The 23,809-nt window shown below is 40.4% G+C and overlaps 1 protein-coding gene across 1 annotated transcript in view; it reads right to left on the bottom strand.

Annotated features, from left to right (window-relative positions):
- LOC144608367 (uncharacterized) overlaps window positions 1–23,809 on the bottom strand; it is a 334,350-nt gene that overhangs the window by 6,798 nt on the left and 303,743 nt on the right. The window contains 14 exon segments of the mRNA XM_078426045.1: window positions 4,692–4,801; window positions 5,691–5,859; window positions 5,984–6,049; window positions 6,512–6,538; window positions 6,703–6,738; window positions 7,227–7,244; window positions 8,718–8,753; window positions 8,881–8,934; window positions 9,601–9,663; window positions 12,164–12,217; window positions 15,365–15,472; window positions 17,186–17,293; window positions 19,442–19,549; window positions 21,536–21,589. Of these exon segments, the coding sequence (XP_078282171.1) occupies window positions 4,692–4,801; window positions 5,691–5,859; window positions 5,984–6,049; window positions 6,512–6,538; window positions 6,703–6,738; window positions 7,227–7,244; window positions 8,718–8,753; window positions 8,881–8,934; window positions 9,601–9,663; window positions 12,164–12,217; window positions 15,365–15,472; window positions 17,186–17,293; window positions 19,442–19,549; window positions 21,536–21,589 (1,011 nt within the window).

Raw genomic sequence — 23,809 nt, 5'->3', positions numbered from 1 at the left:
TCTCTGTACCTTGCTCCTTTCATCTTTCCCTCGATCCTGACTAGTCTCCCAGTTCCTACCGCTGAAAAACATCCCCACAGCATGATGCTGCCACCACCATGCTTCACTGTAGGTATGGTATTGGCCAGGTGATGAGCGGTGCCGCTTGGCATTCAGGCCAAAGAGTTCAATCTTGGTTTCATCAGACCAGAGAATCTTATTTCTCATGGTCTGAGAGTCCTTTAGGTACCTTTTGGCAATCTCCAAGCGGGCTGTCATGTGCCTTTTACAGAGGAAAGGCCTGATTGGCGGAGTGCTGCAGATATAGTTGTCCTTCTGGAAGGTTCTCCCAACTTCACAGAGGAACTCTGGAGCTCTGCCAGAGTGACCATCGGGTTCTTAGTCACCTCCCTGACCAAGGCCCTTCTCCCCCGATTGCTCAGTTTGGCCGGGCGGCCAGCTCTATGAAGAGTCCTGGTGGTTCCAAAGTTCTTCCATTTAAGAATGACGGAGGCCACTGTGCTCTTCAGGACCTGCAATGCTGCAGAAATTGTTTTATACCCTTCCCCAGATTTGTGTCTCAACATAATCTTGTCTCGGAGGTCTACGAACAATTCCTTCGTCTTCATGGCTTGGTTTTTGCTCTGACATGCACTGCCAACTGTGGGTCCTTATATAGACAGGTGTGTGCCTTTTCAAATCATGTCCAATCAATTTAATTTACCCCTGGTGGACTCCAATCAAGTTGTAGAAACATCTCAAGGATAATCAATGGAAACAGGATGAACATCAGCTCATTTTTGTGCGTCATTGCAAAGGGTCTGATATGTATATTTCTTTTTAATTACTTTGCGAAAATTTCTAAACATCTGTTTTCGCTATTTTATTATGTGTAGATTGATGATTTAAAAAAAAAAGAATTTAATGTGGAGAAAGTGAAGGGGTCTGAATACTTTCTGAATGCACTGTACAATCATTTACTGCCCTGGCTTGATATTCTACATAATCTAATAATAAAATAAGATTCAAAAACCTTGAATAACCGTTCAAAATGTTTTTTTTAAACATTTAGGTAAAACAATCGTCACTGCACAAATAAAAAAGAAAAGCACTTGCAGTAACAGCAGACACCTCTTGGTAGTGCTGTGGTTATGATTTTGTTTCTGCCATCGTCACCTCATGGTATTGATCTTTTTGTTGGCAGCTCTTCCTCCTCTCATTTTTAAAATGATAAAGATACTAACTTATTGGCGGTCCAATTTGAACCTTTAATCTAGTAGATAGTAATGGTGGTTATGAAAAATCACAGCAGGATCTTGAAAACTCAGGAATGGCTGATGAAGTTTAATGCAGATAAGTGTGAAGCCTTGCATTTTGGAAAGTCAAATCAGTGCAGAACTTTCACAGTGAAGGGTAGGGTCCTGGGGAGTGTTGGAGACCAGATGGGTCTAAGAAAGTGGCATGACTGGTAGTTAACACAAAGGCATTTATTATGTTGCATTTGTACAACATGTTGGTGAGGCTGCATTTGGAGCATAGTGTTCAGTTTTGGTCATCCTGCCACAGGAAGTCATAGTCATCCAGTCATTCAGCTGGAAAGAGTGCAGAGAAGGTTTATGAGGATGTTGCCAGGACTTGAGGGCCTGAGCTAGAAGGGAGAGGTTGGGCAGATTAGGACCTTGAAGCACAGAGGGCTAAGGGGTGATCTTGGAGATGTGTATAAAATCAAGAGGGGAATAGACAGGGTGAATGCACAGAGTCTTTTACCCAGGGTACATATAAGACATAGGTTTAAGGTGAGAGGTGAAAGATTTAATAGGAACTTGAGGAGCAACTTTTTCACTTATAGGGTGGAGGGTATAGGAACGACTTGCCAGAGGTGATAGTTGAGGCAGGTACTATAACAACATTTGAAAGACATTTGGACAGGTACATGGATAAGAAAGGCTAAGAGGGATATGGGCACAATGTGGGCAAGTGGGACTAAAGTTGATGGTTTTGGTCGGCATTAACAAGTGAGGCTGAAGGGCTTATTTCTGGCCAGACTGTTGCTTGACCTTGCCTGAACATTGGTCAGTTCTTGCATGGATGGCTTCATTTGTGGAGCAGCTCTGAATGGAGTTTTGTGCATGGAATTGAACATTGTGCAATCATCAGGGGGGAAAAAAGTCGATTATGAGCAGGAGCAGACCACTGTTAGAGCTACAAATATTCCCAGAATATTCTCATTTTATGACCAAAGGGAAATCATTGCTGAAGCACCTGATTGGACAAAGGACACTGCACTGAGAAACCTCAGCAGTGGGTTCTTGGATGGTGCCAGATGGGTGTGGATGATTGACCTTGAACAACCACAACAATCTTCCTTCGTACAAGGTAGGTCTCCACTGGAGTGCTTTCCCCTTGACTGCCATCGATTTCAATGTCAACAGTGGTCTGATGCCACACTCGATCAAACACAAAACAAGGGCAGTCATTTTCATGTCATTTCTGGAATATCACTCTTTGGTCCATGTTTAGATCAAGGCTACATCTAGTACACAGCGGTTTGGGCAAAACCCAAACTGGGCACTGATAAGCAGGTTAGTAATGAGTAGGTTCTGCTTGATAGCTCCGTTATTGACATCTTCCATTGCTTTCATGATGATAGGAAGTAAACTGATTGGGCAGTAATTGGATTGGAATTGTCCTGCTCTTGTGTAAACGGGACATATCTGGGAAATGTTCCACATTGTTGGGTAGCTGGCAGTGCTGTAACAGTATTGGAACAGCTTAGAGTAAGGAATGTGTAAGCAGATGCTGGTTTAAACCGAAGATCAACACAAAAAGCTGGAGTAACTCAGCGGAACAGGCAACATCTCTGGAGAGAAGGAATGGGTGATGTTTCGGGTCGAGATCCTTCTTCAGACCATTGTCTTTGCTATAATTAGTGTTCTTCGGGTTAATCAGGTTTAGGTATGTGTAGCGATGCCCCTAGCATGCTGGCGTCCGAGCTAATTGCTTGTGCCTTGGCAGAGATACTTGCATTGTCTTTAGCGACGATGGGGTGGGGGAAGGTATCAGAAGACTGGAAGCTGCCTAATATTGTATCCCTCTTTAAGAAGGGTTGTAAGGACAAGCCAGGGAACTACAGTCTGGTGAGCCTGACATCAGTGGTGGGTATGTTTTACTGGAGGGGATTCTGAAGGATGGAATCTATAAGCATTAGGGATAGCCAGCAAGGCTTTGTGTGTGGGAAATTGTGTCTCACAAATTTGATTGTTTTTAAAGAGGTTATCAGGGTGATGGACATTGTCTACATGGACTTTAGCAAGACCATTGACAAGGTTTTGCATGATAGGGCAGGTTGGAAGGTTAGATCATATGGGAGATTAAAATTGGATTTAAATTGACATAGTGGAAAATTGACATAGAGGGATCTCTGCTTTTGTTTTATTTAATCTATATTAACAAATTGGCTGACAATGTAGCTGATGTGGGTGGTAAATTTGCTGATTACACCAAAATTGGTGCTACAGTTTGGAGGGATATTTAAGTTTACAAAAATATTTTGATTAATTACGGAAGTGGGCCAAGATGTTTGAGGTGATGCATTTTGGCAAGTCAAACCAAGCCATGACTTGCACAGTAAATACTGGGGCCCTGAAGGGTGTTGTAGAGCAGAGAGACCTATGGACAGAAGTACTAAAGTTCCTTGAAAGTGGCGACACAAGTGGATAGGATGGTAAAGAAGCCGTTTTGTACACTGACCAACATTAGTAAGAGTATTAAGTACAGGAGTTGGCATATCATACTATAGTTCTACAAGACTTTGAGATCACTTTATTGGGTGCAGTTCTAGTTTCCCTGCTTTAGGAAGGGTGTTATTAAGCTAGAAAGTGTGCAGAAAAGATTCACAAGGATGTTGCCTGAATTTGAAGGCTTGGAGAGGAAGGATAGGCTGGGTCGTTTATTCCTTGGAGTGGATGAGGCTAAGGTGGTAGGATGACAATAAACTAAACTGAAACTAAGGGTTGCTATTATAGAGGTAGATAAAATCTTTTAGTTTAGTTTAGGTTTGAGATACAGTGCGGAGAAAGGCCCTTCGACCCACCGAGACCGCACCGACCAGTCTTACCTGCACATTAACACTATCCTACACACACTAGGGACAATTTTACATTTACACCAAGCCAATTAACCTACAAACCTGTACGTCTTTGGAGTGTGAGAGGAAACTGAAGATCTTGGAGAAAACCCACGCAGGTCACGGAGGGAACGTACAAGCGCCATACAGACAGCTCCCTGAGTCAGGATTGAACCTGGGTCTCTGGCGCTGTAAGGCAGTAGCTCTAGTGCTACACCACCGTGCTGCCCTTGAGAAGCATAGATAGGTTGAATGGTCACAGTCCTTTTCCAGAGTAGAGGAGTTCAGAAACAGAGGACATTTATTTAAGGTGAGAGAGGAAAGATTTAAGAGATCTGAGGGGCATTGTCATGGTGTGTGTATATAGAACAAGCTGCAAGAGAAAGCTGTACAGGTGGGTACAGTGACAATGTCTAAAAGACGAGAGAGACAGACAGAGACAGTCAGAGAGAGACAGACAGACACAGAGAGACACAGACAAAGGCAAATGGGGCTAGCTCAGTTACAAAACCTGGCCAGCATGGATGAATTAGGCTGATGGAACGGTTTCCGTGTTGTATGGCTATAGATTAGAACATAGCCTTACCTTTGACACAGTGATGGGCTTGAGACAGGTTTGCCCGCCCTTAGTGAAGTTACAGGCTACTTCAATCGTGTCAGAAGTACAACCAAGGTTAGGATCAATCCAGTAAGTGCCTAAATATTTCATAAAAGAATAAGAAACATAATTGTACACAAGCAACAGTGGAAGCTGGGAAATGCACCATTCAGATTTTCTTTGTAAAATGGTCTGAGCTTCACATATCTAGCCAGCTAGGCAAAAGTGGGATTGACTGCAATTAGATACTACACAAAACATATTTAGAAACGACCTAAAAATTGAGATAATTGAATAAGTCCTTGGTACAAGTGGTAGAAGCTGATAGCAAGTGTGTCTCTGAGTCTATGCTTTGGACCATGTGGGATAGAGCACCGCAATTTGTGTTTTGGACTTTGTTCATCCAGCAGTCCCAATTGGACTTTGTTCATCCAGCAGTTTGAGAGTTGTCTAGGTCTGTGTGCAACCAGGCTTTTAAAGTAAATAACAAACTTTCTTTCTTGAGAGGTCTTGACTTCCAACAACTCCAATCTGGAGAAGTTCATGCTATCAACATTTTAAAAAGTTAGAAAAGGTAAAGGGGCTGGCAGGTGCAGATCTTGCAGAGGATCTGCAGCAGAACATACAAATTTAAAATGCTATGCAAAGGATCAGAAGTGACACAAGAAAATATTTTTGTACACGCTTAGTGTTTTGATGCTGAATGTACTGCTTGAAACGGTGGTGGAAGATCTAATCGTACATTCAAAATGATGAACACGTGAAGGGAAAAAGTAGTGGGAAACTGGGAAAGAATAAGGGAGTATGATCAACTGGATAACTTCATCAAAGAGCTGGCAGCCAAATGGGTTGCATGGCGTTCATCTGTGCTGTGTCATATACACTAATAATAGGATTCAAATTGTGTGGTGATGTTGGCATGGGGAGGTACTAAACCAATATCTAAAAACATTGCATTAGCACAAAGAATCAGTAGGACTGACTTACCATCATTCATTCGCTGCTCACAGTTCATAAGATCACGGCAGACCCGGGCAGGATTGTCCCTGGTGCCCAGGGGGTTCTTTATGCTGTGGATAAGATTACTGAGGTAGTGTAGAGTCTTAAAGATCTCTGCTCCCTGGTCAATCAAAGGTAGGTCTGAATTCTGATAGTTCTGGGTAAGGGAAACAAATCCATTTCAGGATTAATTATATAATGCAAATTAATTACAGAATTTATGAAAAATGGTTTCAAATTGACGAAGGATACTAATATGCAGATGAGGAGCATTAAGTTACCTCTGTCCTGAGTGTAGTTTTTGATTCGATATAAGCTTGTAAAGCAGCACCGAGCTCTTCGTGTTTCTGAAAATTAGTGGTACAAAATAAGAACATCTAAAAATTCTGAAACTCGATGCTAGAGTTGGGACAAAGTAGAAAGTACTTGGAGCAAGGATGGACTGAGTGCAGCCTTTGATTACAGTAGTAACTACAGTAAAAGTGTTAGAAATATTTAACCATTTTATGTCACTGTACAGCAATCAATGTATATTATAGATTACCCACTCAAATCTGTTATTATATGTGGAAAATAAAGAATATTATTTTATAATGCTGTATGATGAATTGTACATTGTGCAAAATGTTTAATTCACCCCATTAACTTGTTATATTGGACTTTTTATTATGAAAGAATCTACCTGTGGTCAACTCTCAGTTGGGTATGTGTTAAGAGCAATTTACCAGATTAAATTTAGCAGCCTTTAACAGAGACTGGCATTGCGATACATGAAGAATTAACAGATTAAATAATTTTTAATGACTTACGAGTGCGTCTTGAATTCCAGGAAGACCCTGTTCAAAAGATCAAATGTTAGCTAACCAAAAAGTAAATTTTGGATTATTACCAATATTATGCTCTGTGATATTCTATTTTCCATTGTAAACAATGGTCACTGAGGTTCTAAACATTATGTTGCTATGGTGTTAAGAGTTAAAAACAAAATCCAGGAACTTACTGGTGGTCCAGGAAGTCCTCGAGGCCCCATTGGACCCTAAAAGTTTGACGGCATAAAGTATTCCATCAGTTTCCAATATTGCATTTACAAAGAAATAGATATTGAACATGTCACAGTGGTATTTTCTAACTGTAAGTTTACAATTGTTTATAGCAGCTGATTCTAATTAATATATTTTTTCTGATAGGCAATAAATGAGTGAAATGGTCTGCACTCTGCAGTGGGCAAGTAGGATATACCTCAATCGCTTGTAACACTACAGATTCATAATATGAATATGTGTTCAGCAGGGCAAAACTGTAGCATGTCTTGGGAAGGTTTGTTTGTCTGTAGTTTGCACTGGGATGACCATTCTCTCCTTTTGCTGTGGAATTGCTCCTTTTTTCTTCATGTAAAAACGCCAGCAAATGTGAAACTGAAAATTATACTGGTGTTGTTTTCAGGTTATACCAGGCAACCTCTGCAAAATGCTTGCCAGAAAAGATTAACATAATCTAAAAATTTAAAAGAAGGCATCATCTTACCTTTGGCCCTTGTGGCCCCTGCCATTCAATCAAGGAGGGAGGAAAAATAAAAGATAATGATAAGTAAGTCAGTCCCATGGACATTCTCAGAAATATTTTGGTAGTATACTGATAACCAGCCCCTGTAACAATGGCTCTGCTAAGGCACAGATCTCTACATTCAGAATTGCTAACTCCAACCAATTTGCAACATAGAAATATAGAAAATAGGTGCAGGAATAGGTCTTTTGGCCCTTCGAGCCACCACCATCATTCAATATGATCATGGCTGATCATCCAAAACGAGTACCCTGATCCTGCTTTCTCCACATATCCCTTGATTCCATTAGCCCTCAGAGCTATATCTAACTCTCCCTTGAAAACATCCAGTGAATTGGCCTCCACTGCCTTCTGTGGCAGAGAATTCCACAGATTCACAACTCTGGGTGAAAAGGTTTTTCCTCATTCCTAAATGGCCTACCCCTTATTCTTACACTGTGACCTCTGGTTCTGGACTCTACAAACATCGGGAACATTTTTCCTGCATGTAGCCTGTCCAATCCCTTAAGATTGTTGGAACCATCGTGCACACTAATCATGAACAAAAGTGAGATCTAGCAGATATGTATGAGAGTCCTCTGACAGAGATGTACAGAACATTTTTTATTCGCTCTAATGTCTCCTTTGGCTCCTGAGAGTAGGCCTTTGGCTCCTTTGGTCGGCCTTCACAGTGGTGAGGAGGACTAGGATGCCTGGAGGAGGCTCATGAGTCAACTTTTTATTTAAAAATAAGCAATGGATAATGGATTAGTGGAGATTTACTGTATTATGCACTTCCATTACAGTTTACAAGACCATAGATAACTCCCAAAGTATTCTGCCCCTTGTTATTTCTTAGCTTCACCCAAAATGATTATTTCTTGATTTTCCAAACTATGATCCATTTTCTCATTGTTTTAATCCTATACATCATATCGTCATCCTCCTCCATTGCTTCTATTTCTTCTAAGAATTAAATATCTTGGAGTATTTACTTCCTAATCTTGGTCACTTTAGATCTACATCTCTGCAAATGCTATGGGATCATAGCCATTTAATATGTTTGTGCTATTATTCATCAATATGGTTGCAAATACAGCATGCGTAAAGAGAAAGAGCTTTCAATTTGTTTTTGTACATATTCCCCCTGCTTTTACTCTGACAGGAGGTATGCGTTATTGTTTGTCCTTATTGGACCTTGGCTATTATTACCAATGTTTCCACTCAACAGCATTGCCTTTTCTCTTTAACTTTCTAAATTTTTTGCTTAACCAGCTCTGATGGATTAATCAGCTTCCTCTTCCTTACGTTCTATTAATCAATACGTACAATCATTGTTACTCAAACTAAAATGACTACCAAATCATGTCTTGAACAGCAATTAGGTTCCTCAAATTGAAGAGCAAAGAGAAGTTGGAGCTTACTCATCAAGTGGAGAGTCTGGCTTTTAATTTTTTTCACTATTGGTCTTACCGTATCACCTTGATTTCCTTTGTAACCTTTTGGACCCTAAGAAATAAATAGGAAATAAAATTTGTCATGCCTGGGGTAGTTATAATGAAAAACTGTAAATTCCACCAATTATTCAAATCATTCTTTGATTCAACTTCATAAAGACAAACAAAAGAATACTTACTGGATGCCCCTTTGGACCTGTAAATCCGAACGGACCCATGACACCTTCTTTACCCTGGAGAGTAAAGAGAGTTTATTTTCTCCCGCCAACAGTTTTCAAACACTATTGTAGTTATGACCATGTTTAATTGTGACAGTAGGGTGTGAACAAGTAACTTTCCAGATTCACAAAGATCAGAAGTTTTAAAGATTTAGTAAAATGCCAGTACTGACTAAATCCAATGTGAAAATTTAATAATCACTTTGCACATATTCTAAAACTTTGAACATTTGTCTTAAATGGTGTTATGACATTGTATTTTATCAATTCAGAGCTGAAGATAGATGACAGCATTCCACAATGCACGTTTACCACCTTCCTGCAATTGTATATTCAGTTTATTTTTGTCATAATTATGCATGCTTGTAGAATTCTCAATTCCTTATAAATTTAGTTACTAGTCAAAGGTGTAATGGAAACATCCTGCATCTCTCAATAAAAGAGCCTGCTTGAAGGCCCCTGCATTTCAAGACCAATATGTTAATCCTTTGCTGATTGAGCTGAATAAGAGGTTAATTAGTGCAGGTTATTGTCTATTGAAGCCTTTGCGAGTCTGGTTTGGTGAAGTGAAGCAAATCAGTGATTATTCAACTTTTCATTGACTAAATCAACTTTTTTACTTGTATGTACATTTACTGATTATGTAAAACTCTGAAATCCCTGCAACATATAACTACATACCATTATTCCCGGAGGCCCTTTTGGACCTTGGATCCCAGTAAAACCTACATCTCCAGGATGGCCCTAAACAGAAAAAAAAGCAAATAACAGATGATGGATCATTGTAATTCCTAATTCTTATGTATCTCCACATTCACAAACATGATCATTTGACTGGAAGTGTCAAGATACTATTTCATAATGGAGAATAAAATGATCAACTATTAAATAATTGGCCTGACCACACTGAGGGTGTTATTTTCCAGTTATTGATTTTGATGGGTGAGAAATTTCAGGCTGCTAAATATAGAAGAGGAAATGTTCCTTTAGTTAAAGCTTATTGTCCAATGAAAAAAATTCAGAGGTTTTAACAGAAAAGGGAATGCAGGTACTGGTGATAAGTTTGCGATAATGGTGCTCAAAGAAAGTGCAGGGCAACACTCAAGTGTGAAGTAAAAAGGAAATAGGATTCTCTAGGTCGAACAGTGATAATGGCAGGTAGTGGATCTGATTGATATGTCAGTGAACTTGAGAAGTACAAGAGATTGCAGCCACTGGCACTATTTAATAGACTGAATGGAAATGTTCTAGTGAATAAGTAACATCACTGAAGTCCTAGAAAGGACATAGAAAGGTGAAACAAAGCCACAAGTAATGAGAGGAAGGTGATATTGTTTCTGGATGCAAGGCTGAAGACAAATGAGAAGTGGACAAGTTTATAGTCTATGGATAAGGTCTCTTATGAGAACATTGTAAGACCCTTGAAGGGACACTTTTGCACAGTACCTTCAGAAATTTTTGAGTTACAGATCTGGTATACGTAGCCAGGATTAGATAAAACAGCAAAGAATGTAATTTTAGATGGGATGCTTTGATAGAGTGTCCAGGCTGACAAATGACAGAATACAAGTGCAAGTGAGATATTGTGTTTGAAAGAGCATGCAGAATAGCCAGCAGTAAAATAGTTCAATTCAGGGCACTATTCTCAGGTGCAGGCTGGAATCAGAGCTACGGATTTGTTAATGGTGGAATGGTCTACTTTGTGCCTTGTCCTGTGAATGCTGCAAGTGTGGTTGGTGTGAAAAGTGGGTGAATGTGCAAGACAGAAAGTCATTTGCATATGCATAATTGTGTATCATTGCCTGGGTGGCACAGTGGTGTAGCGGTAGAGCTATTGCCTTACAGCACCAGAGACTCGGGTGTACGGAGTTTGTACGTTCTCCCCGTGACATGCGTGGGTTTTCTCCGAGATCTTCGATTTCTTCCCACATTCCAAAGACGTACTGGTTTGTAGGAAATTGGCTTGGTATAAATGGTATCGGTACCATTTATTTAATATCAATTGGTATAAATGTAAATTGTCTCTAGTGTGTGTAGGATAGTGTTAGTGTGTGGTGCGGACTCAGTGGACTGAAGGGCCTGTTTCCACGCTGTATCTCTGAACTAAACTAAAAATTGCCATGATAACATCGAAAACACTGTATTACACTCAAACTTCCCAGAGACAGAACAAATACAATAACCCAAAAATGTTCATGGTTGATTCACAAAGTATATTTACCTGCTTAAAATAATTGATACACAAGACAATAGAAGCAGGAGTGGGCCACCTGACCTCTCCCTACCCCCACCATTCAAGTGACTCAGGTGGCCAAAACTACTCTTCTGTGCCAGAATTTCTTGATCTTCAAAAACTGCATCTATCTCCATTCAAATACTTCTAACGATCAATCTCCAAAGGGGACAAAGATTTCCAGTGATTCACTACCCAGTGTGAGAAGAAATTTCTACACGCCTTGATTTTAAATGATCGTGCAGCCCCTATTGTGCAACTATGTTCTGTTGTTTGAGACCAGTACAAACATCTATAGTTAATATCTGTCATGTACCCTTCGTATTTTATGTGTTTCAATAAGATCACCCTTTACTATTCCGATTTCTAAAGAACATAGACCCAACATGTTTAGTCTCTCTTCATAGGATAACCCTCCCATCCTAAGTGTGGTAAACCTCGTCTGGATTGCCTTCAAAATCACTATATCCTTTCTTGGGTAAGGCAACCAAAATTGTGACTACAATGGCTAAAAGCTAAATATTTCATAACAACTCTCTAGTGGTCAAGAACATGTGAACATATGAGGTTGTTTACACAAAGATGTCAATATTGGTTACACATGTAAATATTTTAAATTTAACTTAATCTGCTTACATGAATCACAACCAAGAAGGTCATGTCCAATTATTTAAACCTATCTGACATCTGGTGCATATATAATATTGGCCACAGACAATGTTTACAGTGTAGCTAATAAGTATTTCGTAGGATATAGCAACACCATGTGAAGATGATAGTCATTTTTATCAACAATTCATATTGTTGGTATAATAGTGAATTACCCTATGACATATTAATTCATCAAAGTAATTGTTAAAATAAAATCTCAGATTAATATGGAGGTTGAGAATCCAATTATTTTTTTTCTATTTAAATGTTATTAAATTTTTCAAGGTTCTAAATAGTTCATAGAAAACAAGAAAACGGAAAATGATCATAAATCTCAGAAAATGGTCACGGATCCCATACCTTTGGTCCAAACACTCCCATCAGTCCAGGGAAGCCAGACTCTCCGGGATCTCCCTGAAATCAACAAATTCATTTGGGTTAGTAATAAATAAGAGGATTCCATTAAGTTGAGGGTAAAACTGTACAGACAGCAATGTCAACCAGTACGTTTCATATCATCTGTCACATACCCTATCCTACAGCCAATTTTAATGACTTGATATTTGATGTAGGATAGATGTAAAGCAATTTTGACCCTTTTGCATCCACACCAACATACCATTTTGTGTCCTGTATTCTAATACAATAGCAACAAGAATTCAATTCATGCATCCTATCCCACAAACTCAGTAAGATCACATTCCTCTACTTCTGCTTCTTTGTACCCTTGATTATTTTAAGGTAACCACAGGGTACAAATAATACTTTAATATACAGCGATATCTATTGCTGCATTTCCAAAGTAAAAAGACCATGGCTCCTGTCATTTACCGTTGAATATAATAGGGACGATAGTAGCACGGTGCCAGTAAAAATGTGATTATACCTGAAATTTATTAACATTAGTTTTGCTTGACACTTCAGTAATACTGGGTGAAAATATAATACTGAATTTCAAACATTTGGCTGATTTTGAACAGAAGACTAACCTTCATTGTATGTCCTCTCATAAGGTTTTATTACACTGTAATTTTACTTGGGAACTAATTATTTGCAAATAAGTTATGCAAAGATCATATGTGATTACTAATGTAGTGGATGAGAGGATGAATATATTCAGAAATAACCGATTCAATATCATATTAGATTTTTAAAGCATTAATTGATGGAAAGATTTAAATAGCCTTAATTGACAGAACAAATTGTAAAATAATTATTACATGGCATCTCCATTACAAATTCAGATTTTTCAGTTTTATTAATATTTCAACCACACAGGCACTCTATCCTAAACACCTCTGTACTAATTCCCATATTTAAAGAATCTGATGCACTTCCATCTTTACAGAATTTATCTTGAAATAATCACCATTAGAGGGCAAGTTTTTGTTCTCAATTATTTCCACGATTTCCTCTGGATAAACTGTGACTAGTTTTGCAAAACTACATGGAATATGCAAAATGCATTTATCAACAATACCTAGTCGGTCCTTATTGTTACAGTGTAACTGACTTACATGTTGGATAATATATTTCCATCATATGTGAACACCATTATCTGGGTGGACATTTTAGATTTAACATTATGTAAGCAAAAAAACCCTCAGTCAACTGGAAAATCAATAGTGTGGTTTCTGGAGAAAATCCAGGTCATTATACAGAGTTGTGAATGGAAACTGGAGTAATTCCAGGGGAAAAAACTCCTAGTTATGATCGGTGTTGGGCACTGAATCTTAACTTTTCTTGCTAACCTAGGTCACTGTTAAATCAAACATAGCAGATGTGAAAGGCTGCACAATATGAATAATTGAGAGGATGAAATAGGCTGCGAGAAGGATTGTCTGGAGCATCAACCCCAACATAGATTAGTTGGGCTAGTCAGTTCCTGTGTTATACTTTAATGTAACTCAGTGTAACTGGATATCTCCCAATAAGTTGTAAGGGGTTCTGTATGCTGCTTTGCCAGTGAAGGCTGATGATGCAAACAATGGGCCAATATTATGAGCTTGGAAGAGATAGTTAATTTGAAGTTTATTTTTAGCAGCACATTGGAAAGTCAGCTGCTAAGGTCTGTTAACTCCTGCTGATTGGCAATCATTGAAAATCCACTGCAATTGAGCCCGATTCTGATATCATCAATGCCCACAAGCACGCTCGCGCGTGCATAAATGCATTCTCTTGCATGCACACACACACATGCACAGAGAGTTTAATAGAAATCACTGGGGAATGAGAAGGAGTGGAAATCTTGTTTATCTAGTTCAGGGGTCTCCAAACTATGGCCCGCGGGCCACATCCTGCCCGCCAAGAGATTTTAACACGTTCCGTACTGTAGCTCGGCTTCCCCCGTCTTCTCCCATCAGCACGTCTCCGGCTCCCTCCCAGCGTTCCAAGTGTCCCGACACCTCTCCCTGTTCCTGCGCTCCTCGCTCCTCGCTCCTCCATGCTCGTAGCCCCTGCTCCGCTCCTTACTTCCTGCGGCACTTCGGCCCCTCGCCACTCCTGCTGGTCCTCCAGCCCTTCTCCCCGCTCGCCATCTCCGTCAGCCAGGCTGCGTTTCCACTTGGCTGACGCTCAACACCTCGAGGCTGGGGCCGCCGATCAGAGCCATGCCCTGGCCCAGAGCTCGGCCCAGCACTCGCTACTTCTGCCCCTGCAGACCCCTCGGCTCGGGTACTTCCCGCTGCACCTCTCCCAGCTCGCTCAACCCCATCCTTTCCTCCTCCTCCTCCTCCTATTCTTCTCTCCCCGGTCGTCGGCCCTCTGCTTCTCGGCCTTGCTCTCCTGCCTCCCTTCCCGGCTGCGTTTCCCCTTCTTCCACCGGCTGGCCAGACGTCTTCCCAGCTCTTTCTTGCAGCCCTTCTCCTGGTACCTCTTCCTCCGCCAGATCCTCCAGCTTCTTTCCCATTTTTTACACCACAAAAATTTACCATTTTGGCCTTTTTTTCATTTTTTCAAATAAAATAAATAAATGCATTATTAAGGTAAAAACGTATCTGTTGCATGTGTTACTAGTATATGCCGGAAGCTACCATGTACTCCCGATGGGTTGAATTTCTTCCACTTGTTTTACTTAAATTCTTTTTTGAGTTTATTAAATTTATAAAACTGACATTTCTTTATTTTTTCCTAAGGCCCGCAAAAATGTGCCAAATATAATGTGGCCCTCATGCTGAAAAGTTAGGAGGCCCCTGATCTAGTTAATTCCCCAGAGAGCAACATGTACCTCCAAGTCTGTTCAGTTGCTCAAGGCACTGAGCATTGAGGGTCATGGGTAATAATGGTAAAATATGTAGTGACAAAACAAAACACCATGAAAATATCTGACCAAATCATGCAGTAAAACATACATAAAAGTGAATCACCAGATAACTTTAGTAGCATAGTTGGTAAAATTGTTCCTTGCCAATTCTCTACCTAATCTAAAATTAGTTCTTAATTAATTTTAGGCATCACTTTAAAAGAGGCCTAAATCTCAGCCTGTTTTTATTTTCCATCATAAACTGAACTTAGCTAATATCATCTCTGCAATATACAATTCAAGAAAAAAGTGTAACTGACCGGTTGACCTTTGGAACCTGGATCACCTCTCTTCCCTGGAAGTCCAGTCCCTCCTTCGGTTCCTTTTATTCCAGGTGGTCCTGCCTGACCCCGCAAACCTCTTTCGCCCTGCAACAATCACAACAGTTAAAAGAAATATGTTTATTAAAACTATCACAGCCTAGACAACATCTGTGGCAGCATTTGACTTGATGCTATCCTGAAACAAAGCAAATGGGGAAAGAATGATCCAAACTGCACACTGAATTCAGCAAGGATCTTAGTCACATTGTTTGTTCAACAGAGGCAAAGCTCCTAATGCACAGATTAGGAGCAATATTGTAAGGAACATTTTTTAATTGGTATTTTGATTATGTTTGGAAGTATAATAATAATATAATATATTCCTTTATTTGTCCCACACCGAGGAAATTTAGTGTTACAGCAGCAAAGTGGATAGCAAGAGATCATTCATTATAAATAAAGTAAAGACAAGGATAAATTGTCATCAGTTTACTGTGTATTCCTTAACTGTTACTGTTGACTCGTCTGCTGGGAGCAGTGCTGGTTGTGCAGTCTCACAGCAGCGGGAAGGATGGACCTCCTATATCTTTCCTTCACGCACTTGGGGTGAAGGAGTCTGTCACTGAAGGAGCTACTCAGTGCAATGACAGTGTCCTGCATAGGGTGGGAGTCGTTGTCCAGCAGCGATGTTAACTTTGCCATCATCCTCCTCTCTCCCACCGCCTTCACTGAGTCAAGGGGGCAACCCAGGACAGAGCTGGCCTTCCTGACCAGCTTGTCGAGTCTCTTCCCCTCCGCCGCTGAGATGCTGCTGCTCCAGCAGACCACTCCATAGAAAATGGCTGATGCAACCACCGTGTTGTAGAAGGTCCTTAGGAGCCCCCTGCATCAATGTACTTTCATTCATTTAGCAAAATTTCAATATTCCCATATTTATATGTTTAAACCAACAGTGGGCCTGATGCGGAATGAAATCACTGAGTAACACAGCAACTTCAGTAGGTTATATGGTCTTCTCTTTTTTAGTTTAGTTTAGTTTACAGATACAGCGTGGAAACAGGCCCTTCGTCCCACCAAGTCTGCGCCAACTAGTGATCCTAATACACTAACACAGTCCTACCTGGTGAGTTTCATTGTCTGTTTAACTTGTTTTCACCGAGCCCACAGCTAACAATGGCCAATTTCCTTTATCATTGTTAATTTTTTTGCATATCTTTCATTCATTTGTTCTAGACAGACACAAAAAGCTGGAGTAATTCAGCGGGACAGACAGCATCTCTGGAGGGAAGGAATGGATGACGATTCGGGTTGAGACCCTTCTTCAGACTGGTTAGGGATAAGGGAAACTTCATTTGTTCTATATCTCTCTATATCACCGTCTATATCTCTTGTTTTCTGTCCCGATTCTCAGTCTGAAGAAGGATTTCGACCCAAAACGTCACCTATTCCTTTTCACCTGCTGAGTTACTTCACCTTTTTGTGTGTATCTTCCTTTCAACTCACCTTGTTTATCAGAAAATTTATCAAACTCTCCAACATTTTAAATAAAATCAATTAAAAAAAAGTTGAGGTATTATTAGGAATAGCATCAACTGGTCCAAAAAATCTGCCCGTTCAATATCACCAAAGTTCTGAGCATGCAGGATTGTTGGAATCTCACTCCAGTGTTACACGAGTACATTGATTAATGAGATAATTCTTCACTTTAATGGATAATGCATGAGCAGCTCATCTTTGAAGAATCATCACTGTCTTTCTATTGCTCAAATTATTGTAGAGGTTACAGAATGAGACGCTGAAAGTGTTAATCCTTCTCACCTTAAAGCCAGGGGATCCCTGAGATCCAGGTAGTCCGGGTACTCCAACACGGCCACGTGCCCCAAATGCACCAATCAATCCCATGCTCCCATCGTCTCCCTGTTCCCCCTTAAGTATGAGCAAAACATACATGTAGCGCCAAAAATAAACTTTCTTTCCGATAATTTTAAAACTGCTGTGAGGCTTTATGCATTAAAAATAATAATTCAGTGTGTGAAAAGGAAAGATTCTAGGAACAAATAGCAACTGATATGGATTAATTAACGGATATCCTATTGGGATGTAATGTCCAATCCTGAATTCATTCTCTCCACTTCATTATGCACATCTCAGTCAGACTGCCCTTTAATCTTTTCTGAGTCAATGAAAATATATTAATCCTCTAGTATTTTGTAACTAAAACCTCCTTGCATCATCGCAAACGTAGTAAATGAGAAAGCTTCACTTTCTCAGCATCCTTCATAAACAGGGCACATTGTTAGAAAACCTTGGGGTCTAATATCAATTTTACTTTGACAGCTTTGTTAAATTGCTCACTACTTTAAACCTGAAGAAGGGTCACAACCCAAAACGTCATCATCTGTCTATTCCCTCCACAGATGCTGCTTGACCCGCTGAAGTTCCTCCAGCGTTTTGCTCAAGATTCCAGCAGTTCCTGTGTCTCTACTTTAATTGAGCCAAGTCAAAAAGAACATCTGTTCTCTTCATTATGGGTGAAATAGATGACAACAAGGGGTCACATTGTATGGAAAACAAAAACCTCCTTATAATCAGAGGTTAGTTCCAATGTTGGTGCTTTTGATGGTTGGACTGCATTTTAATTTGTTGGCTTTGGCAGAAAGGTACATCATGTGTGAAACAAGTCTGTGGTAAAAGTAGACTAATATTTCATTGTCTACCAATATGGGAATACAGTTAACATTTTGACTGTTTGAAAGGAAATTCCTTTACATGAAAGAGCTTCCATGGGACCAATAACCCCGTCTTGGCTATTGGTCTTTGGTTCCAACCAGGACGATTAGACTCTGGAGATGTTGGAAGTTCATACATTCTGCATGTAATGCATAAGATTGAATGAATAATTTTGTGCTTCCTATAGCATAAGAAAGAGCTGACTACCCCAAAAAATACTGTTACGTACTTTAAAGTACTTTAAAGAAAGTAACTGTCATAATATTATGTTTTTAACCAATTGTATTCATCACCTAAAAGTTAATGTTTTCATCTTTGGGTGTGGTAAGAGTTCTAGGAGTCAGGATAGGGCCCAGGGATCAATTCAAGCTGTAGTCTGGGGAGTCCACTTTGGACTGAGACAGTTGTGAGCATGAAGAGTAGGGGGATATCAAGGACAGGAAGTGACATGAGGAGTTAAATATGTGAAAAAAACTACCCTATGGTGCAAAAGTCACCCTATGCCAGAAGGCAGTATATAAATTACGTGAAGCAATTTTGCATAGGGTGCAACAAACAGGTACTAACCCTCTTATTTTTCTATGCATTAGGTTAAATTTCTGCTTCAAACCTGGGTGAAGCACTACTTTTATCATTTTCTTTCAAACTGGAAGGTGACACACTTCTGGAGAATTGTGTGGGTGCTTCTCTTCTCCATACAGTATCGGAGACCTGTTGGTGTCTGTAAAAATGGGCCCTGCTTAGACCAATTCCAAGGACGTATCGCCACTACATATATGTTTGATATTTTGCCTGTATCTCTGATATGATATATCACGTAATTAAATACAAAACAGCAGCTGTCACAGAGGGCTTTATCACCAGCTATCAAACAAACTGCAATATATGTACAAAATAAAAGTGCAGATGCTGGTTTAAATCAAAGGTAGATACAAAATGCTGGAGTAACTCAATGGGTCAGGCAGCATCTCGGGAGAGAAGGAATGGGTGACGTTTCGGGTCAAGACCCCAAATGCAATATCGTGGTGGCTAACAATGGAGATTTTAGTTTAGTCAATCTTATTGTGAAGAGTACCACTGATAGGGCTCATTGACTGTTGGGGGGTTACTGTTTACTTTTCAATTATATTATTCGTTAGTTAGGACTGTGATGATTTGATGGATAGAATAAGTGTTAGCAATGGTGGTACAACATATAAAGTGCACGGTTTTGTGATTCATTTACATTCATGGTTGTGAAATATTATTGTTATAAACCAAGATTTCAACAAAGATAGGTCTTACATTATTGTGCTTATGATGCCAACACGGGTATCTTTATCATTGTTAAAAGCTCCTTCTTACTGTAATTCCTGGTTTGCCATCGAATCCTGGAATTCCATCCAACCCTGGAGCGCCCTCTTGACCTTGCCGGCCAACAACGCCTCTTGGACCAGGAGGCCCAACTGGTCCCTAAGTGATAATAATTAAAAATTCTATTAGTTCAGCTTTAAGGTTTTTAGATTACAATGATATAACATTCAATTCCATACTGTAGAATGTTCTTACAAATGTAATAGCAACTTTACTTCAAAACAAATGAACTGATCAAAGAGCACTTTGGAAAAAATTGAAAGGTACTATATACTGTAAGGTACTATACTGCAAGGTATTATATACTATACACTGGTAATAAGAGCTATGTCCTCTTTGACATATCCTTTTTTCTCTTTCAATATAACGTACCATTGGAAAATACATATTTATGGTTCTATAGACTCTTAATCACATCCTCAGGGATGTGATTAAGAATCTTTTTTATACATCACCCATTCCTTCTCTCCTGAGATGCTGCCTGACCTGCTGAGTTACTCCAGCATTTTGTGTTTCTCATCGACGACTGCAGTGGTGCTACCTCTTGTACCCATGCAGAACTCACTGACTTCATACACTTCACTTCCAATTTCCATCCTGCCCTTAAATATACTTGGACTATCTCCGACATTTCCCTCCCGTTTCTGGACCTCACCATCTCAATCACAGGAGACAGACTAGTGACTGACATCTACTATAAACTCACTGACTCGCACAGCTATCTGGACTACACTTCTTCCCACCCTGTCTCCTGCAAAAAGTCTATCCCCTACTCCCAATTCATCTGTCTATGCCGCATCTGCACCCGGGATGAGGTGTTTCACATTAAGGCATCAGAGATGTCCTCATTCTTCAGGAAACGGGGCTTCCCCTCTTCCATTATAGATGAGGCTCTCACTAGGGTCTCTTCTACATCCCGCAGCTCCGCTCTTGCTCCCCCTCCCCCCATTCATAACAAGGACAGAAACATCACCCATTCCTTCTCTCCTGAGATGCTACCTGACCTGCTGAGTTACTCCAGCATTTTGTGAATAAATACCTTCGATTTGTACCAGCATCTGCAGTGAAGAAAGCCAATGGAACAGTGAAGAAAGCCAATGGAACAGTGAAGAAAGCCAATGGAATGTTGACCTTCGTAACAAGAGGAGTTGAGTATAGGAGCAAAGAGGTCCTTCTACAGTTGTACCGGGCCCTGGTGAGACCGCACCTGGAGTACTGTGTGCAGTTTTGGTCTCCAAATTTGAGGAAGGATATTCTTGCTATTGTGGGCGTGCAGCGTAGGTTCACTAGGTTAATTCCCGGAATGGCGGGACTGTCGTATGTTGAAAGGCTGGAGCAATTAGGCTTGTATACACTGGAATTTAGAAGGATGAGGGGAGATCTTATTGAAACATATAAGATAATTAGGGGATTGGACACATTAGAGGCAGGAAACATGTTCCCAATGTTGGGGGAGTCCAGAACAAGGGGCCACAGTTTAAGAATAAGGGGTAGGCCATTTAGAATGGAGATGAGGAAGAACTTTTTCAGTCAGAGAGTGGTGAAGGTGTGGAATTCTCTGCCTCAGAAGGCAGTGGAGGCCAGTTCGTTGGATGCTTTCAAGAGAGAGCTGGATAGAGCTCTTAAGGATAGCGGAGTGAGGGGGTATGGGGAGAAGGCAGGAACGGGGTACTGATTGAGAGTGATCAGCCATGATCGCATTGAATGGTGGTGCTGGCTCGAAGGGCTGAATGGCCTACTCCTGCACCTATTGTCTATTGTCTATTGTTATTTTCTTACACATCCTCAGGGAATATCAGAGCCATTTGTAGTCAATGAAATCATTTTAGATCCTAGTTAGTATTGATCTATGGAAAATTCTGCTAAAATGGAAAATCCTGCTAAATTACAATATTTAATGCACAGGACCAGATTGTCCAATCTGTGCCTATTGCTGGGGTCTATTGACTTTTCTCTCGATTTTCATTATTAATAAAATTAAATTCATATTTTGCAATCCTCAGCTACAATGTTTTTGGATTCACCCCTCAGTTTAGGCAGAGCCTCAGTAATGCATGAATATATATACACATATAAAACACTTACTGGTGGGCCTGGGCTTCCTCGAATGCCCCGCACGCCTGTTTTTCCTGTTCGTCCCTGTGTAAATGTGAAATAATGAACTGAGTTTTGCTGTTATTTGTGTACCTGTGATTTTACAATAGAATTCAGCTTCATTGTGTGTTTGACTGTGTTTTTTTACCCCAGTTCAGCTCAAAAGAGAATAAGGTCTGTGAGTTCCTGGCTTATAAATTTATCTTTGGTCAATGGGTGCTAGAAAATCAGCTTTCTGTTGTAGTCACCTCTTGAAATTTGGCTCCATTGCCGTGAAGATAAACAATTATTATGAACAGAGTAAAACATACAGATACTCATTTAACCTTTGCAAACAGGTGAATTTCTGCCTCACAGTGATCACATTGTCAGAAAGACTGCGTGTTCATTGCACATGCTGACAGTTTAATTCCAGACGAAGGAAAATTCTACAGTTTTAATAAGGGATATAAGAAATACAGCTCATTCACAGAAGCAGCAACTGAAACCGTAATATTCTACTTGCAACATAGATTAACAGGGTCCATGATTTCAGACAGAATGCTAGTGAGTATCCAGTTGCAGTTAGCTTCTAATAAATATATTTGGATTATTTTTATAACTGTTGTTACTGCAATAGTCATCTTACATTAACAATTTCCACAAATTGGCAAATTTTACTTGTTCTTGATGGATTAATAGGTTGAAATTGGGAAGGGATCGTTGTTTGCTTACAGCTGTCAAACAAGGCAGGCATTTGACAAAATAAAAGTGACCTACTGGTCATCAGCAGATTAACACAATGTTCTTTTCCTTAACACCTGTTTATGAACTGTTATGGAAATCCTCTGGAATACAGTGGGACATTTCACTATAATAAAGGTCTTGTACTATTCTTCTTATTATTTCTTTGAAAATCTGTAGTACAAATTATAAATGGAAGGCAGGTTTCTTTTTTGTATGACATCACCGGCACAGCCCTATCCTGGTTCAAATCTTACCTCTCTGACAGGCACCAGTTCATCTCCATTAACAACTGTAAATCCCCCACCGCTCCCCTCCCCCAAGGTGTCCCTCAAGGCTCAGTCCTTGGCCCCCTCCTCTTCATCCTCTACCTGTTCCTCCTTGGTCAATTAATCCGCCGTCATGGTCTCAACTTCCACTGCTTCGCCGATGATATCCAGCTCCTCATCTCCACCAAGTCAATCTCCACCACCACACACTCTACACTGACAAACTGCATCACTGAAATAAAATCTTGGCTTCAATCAAATTTCCTCAAACTCAACTGCAACAAATCTGAAATCATCATCATTGGTCCAAAAACGCTCACCAAATCCACCCAAAACTTCATCCTCAATACTGATGGTCTCCCAGTATCCACCTCCCCTCACATCCGGAATCTTGGAATCATCTTTGATCAAACCCTCTCCTTCGACAAACACATCAAACACATCACAAAGACAGTCTTCTTCCACCTCAAAAACATTGCCCGTCTCCGTCCATCCCTCTCCTCCACAGCTGCAGAAACCCTCATCCACGCCTTCATCACCTCCCGTCTGGACTACTGCAACAGCCTCCTCTATGGCTCACCCTCAAAAATCATCAGTAAACTTCAATACATTCAAAACTCCGCTGCCCGTCTACTTACCCACTCCCCGATCCGTGACCATATCACCCCCGTGCTTTACAAACTCCACTGGCTCCCCATCCCCCAGAGAATCCACTACAAAATCCTCCTCATGACCTACAAAGCCCTCCATAACAATAGACAATAGACAATAGGTGCAGGAGTAGGCCATTCAGCCCTTCGAGCCAGCACCGCCATTCAATGCGATCATGGCTGATCACTCTCAATCAGTACCCCGTTCCTGCCTTCTCCCCATACCCCCTCACTCCGCTATCCTTAAGAGCTCTATCCAGCTCTCTCTTGAAAGCATCCAACGAACTGGCCTCCACTGCCTTCTGAGGCAGAGAATTCCACACCTTCACCACTCTCTGACTGAAAAAGTTCTTCCTCATCTCCGTTCTAAATGGCCTACCCCTTATTCTTAAACTGTGGCCCCTTGTTCTGGACTCCCCCAACATTGGGAACATGTTTCCTGCCTCTAATGTGTCCAATCCCCTAATTATCTTATATGTTTCAATAAGATCCCCCCTCATCCTTCTAAATTCCAGTGTATACAAGCGCAATCGCTCCAGCCTTTCAACATACGACAGTCCTGCCATTCCGGGAATTAACCTGGTGAACCTACGCTGCACGCCCTCAATAGCAAGAATATCCTT

The sequence above is a fragment of the Rhinoraja longicauda genome, chromosome 31 (assembly GCF_053455715.1).
Source record: "Rhinoraja longicauda isolate Sanriku21f chromosome 31, sRhiLon1.1, whole genome shotgun sequence".
NCBI lineage: Eukaryota > Metazoa > Chordata > Chondrichthyes > Rajiformes > Arhynchobatidae > Rhinoraja > Rhinoraja longicauda.
This window is presented reverse-complemented; position numbering and strand designations above follow the sequence as displayed.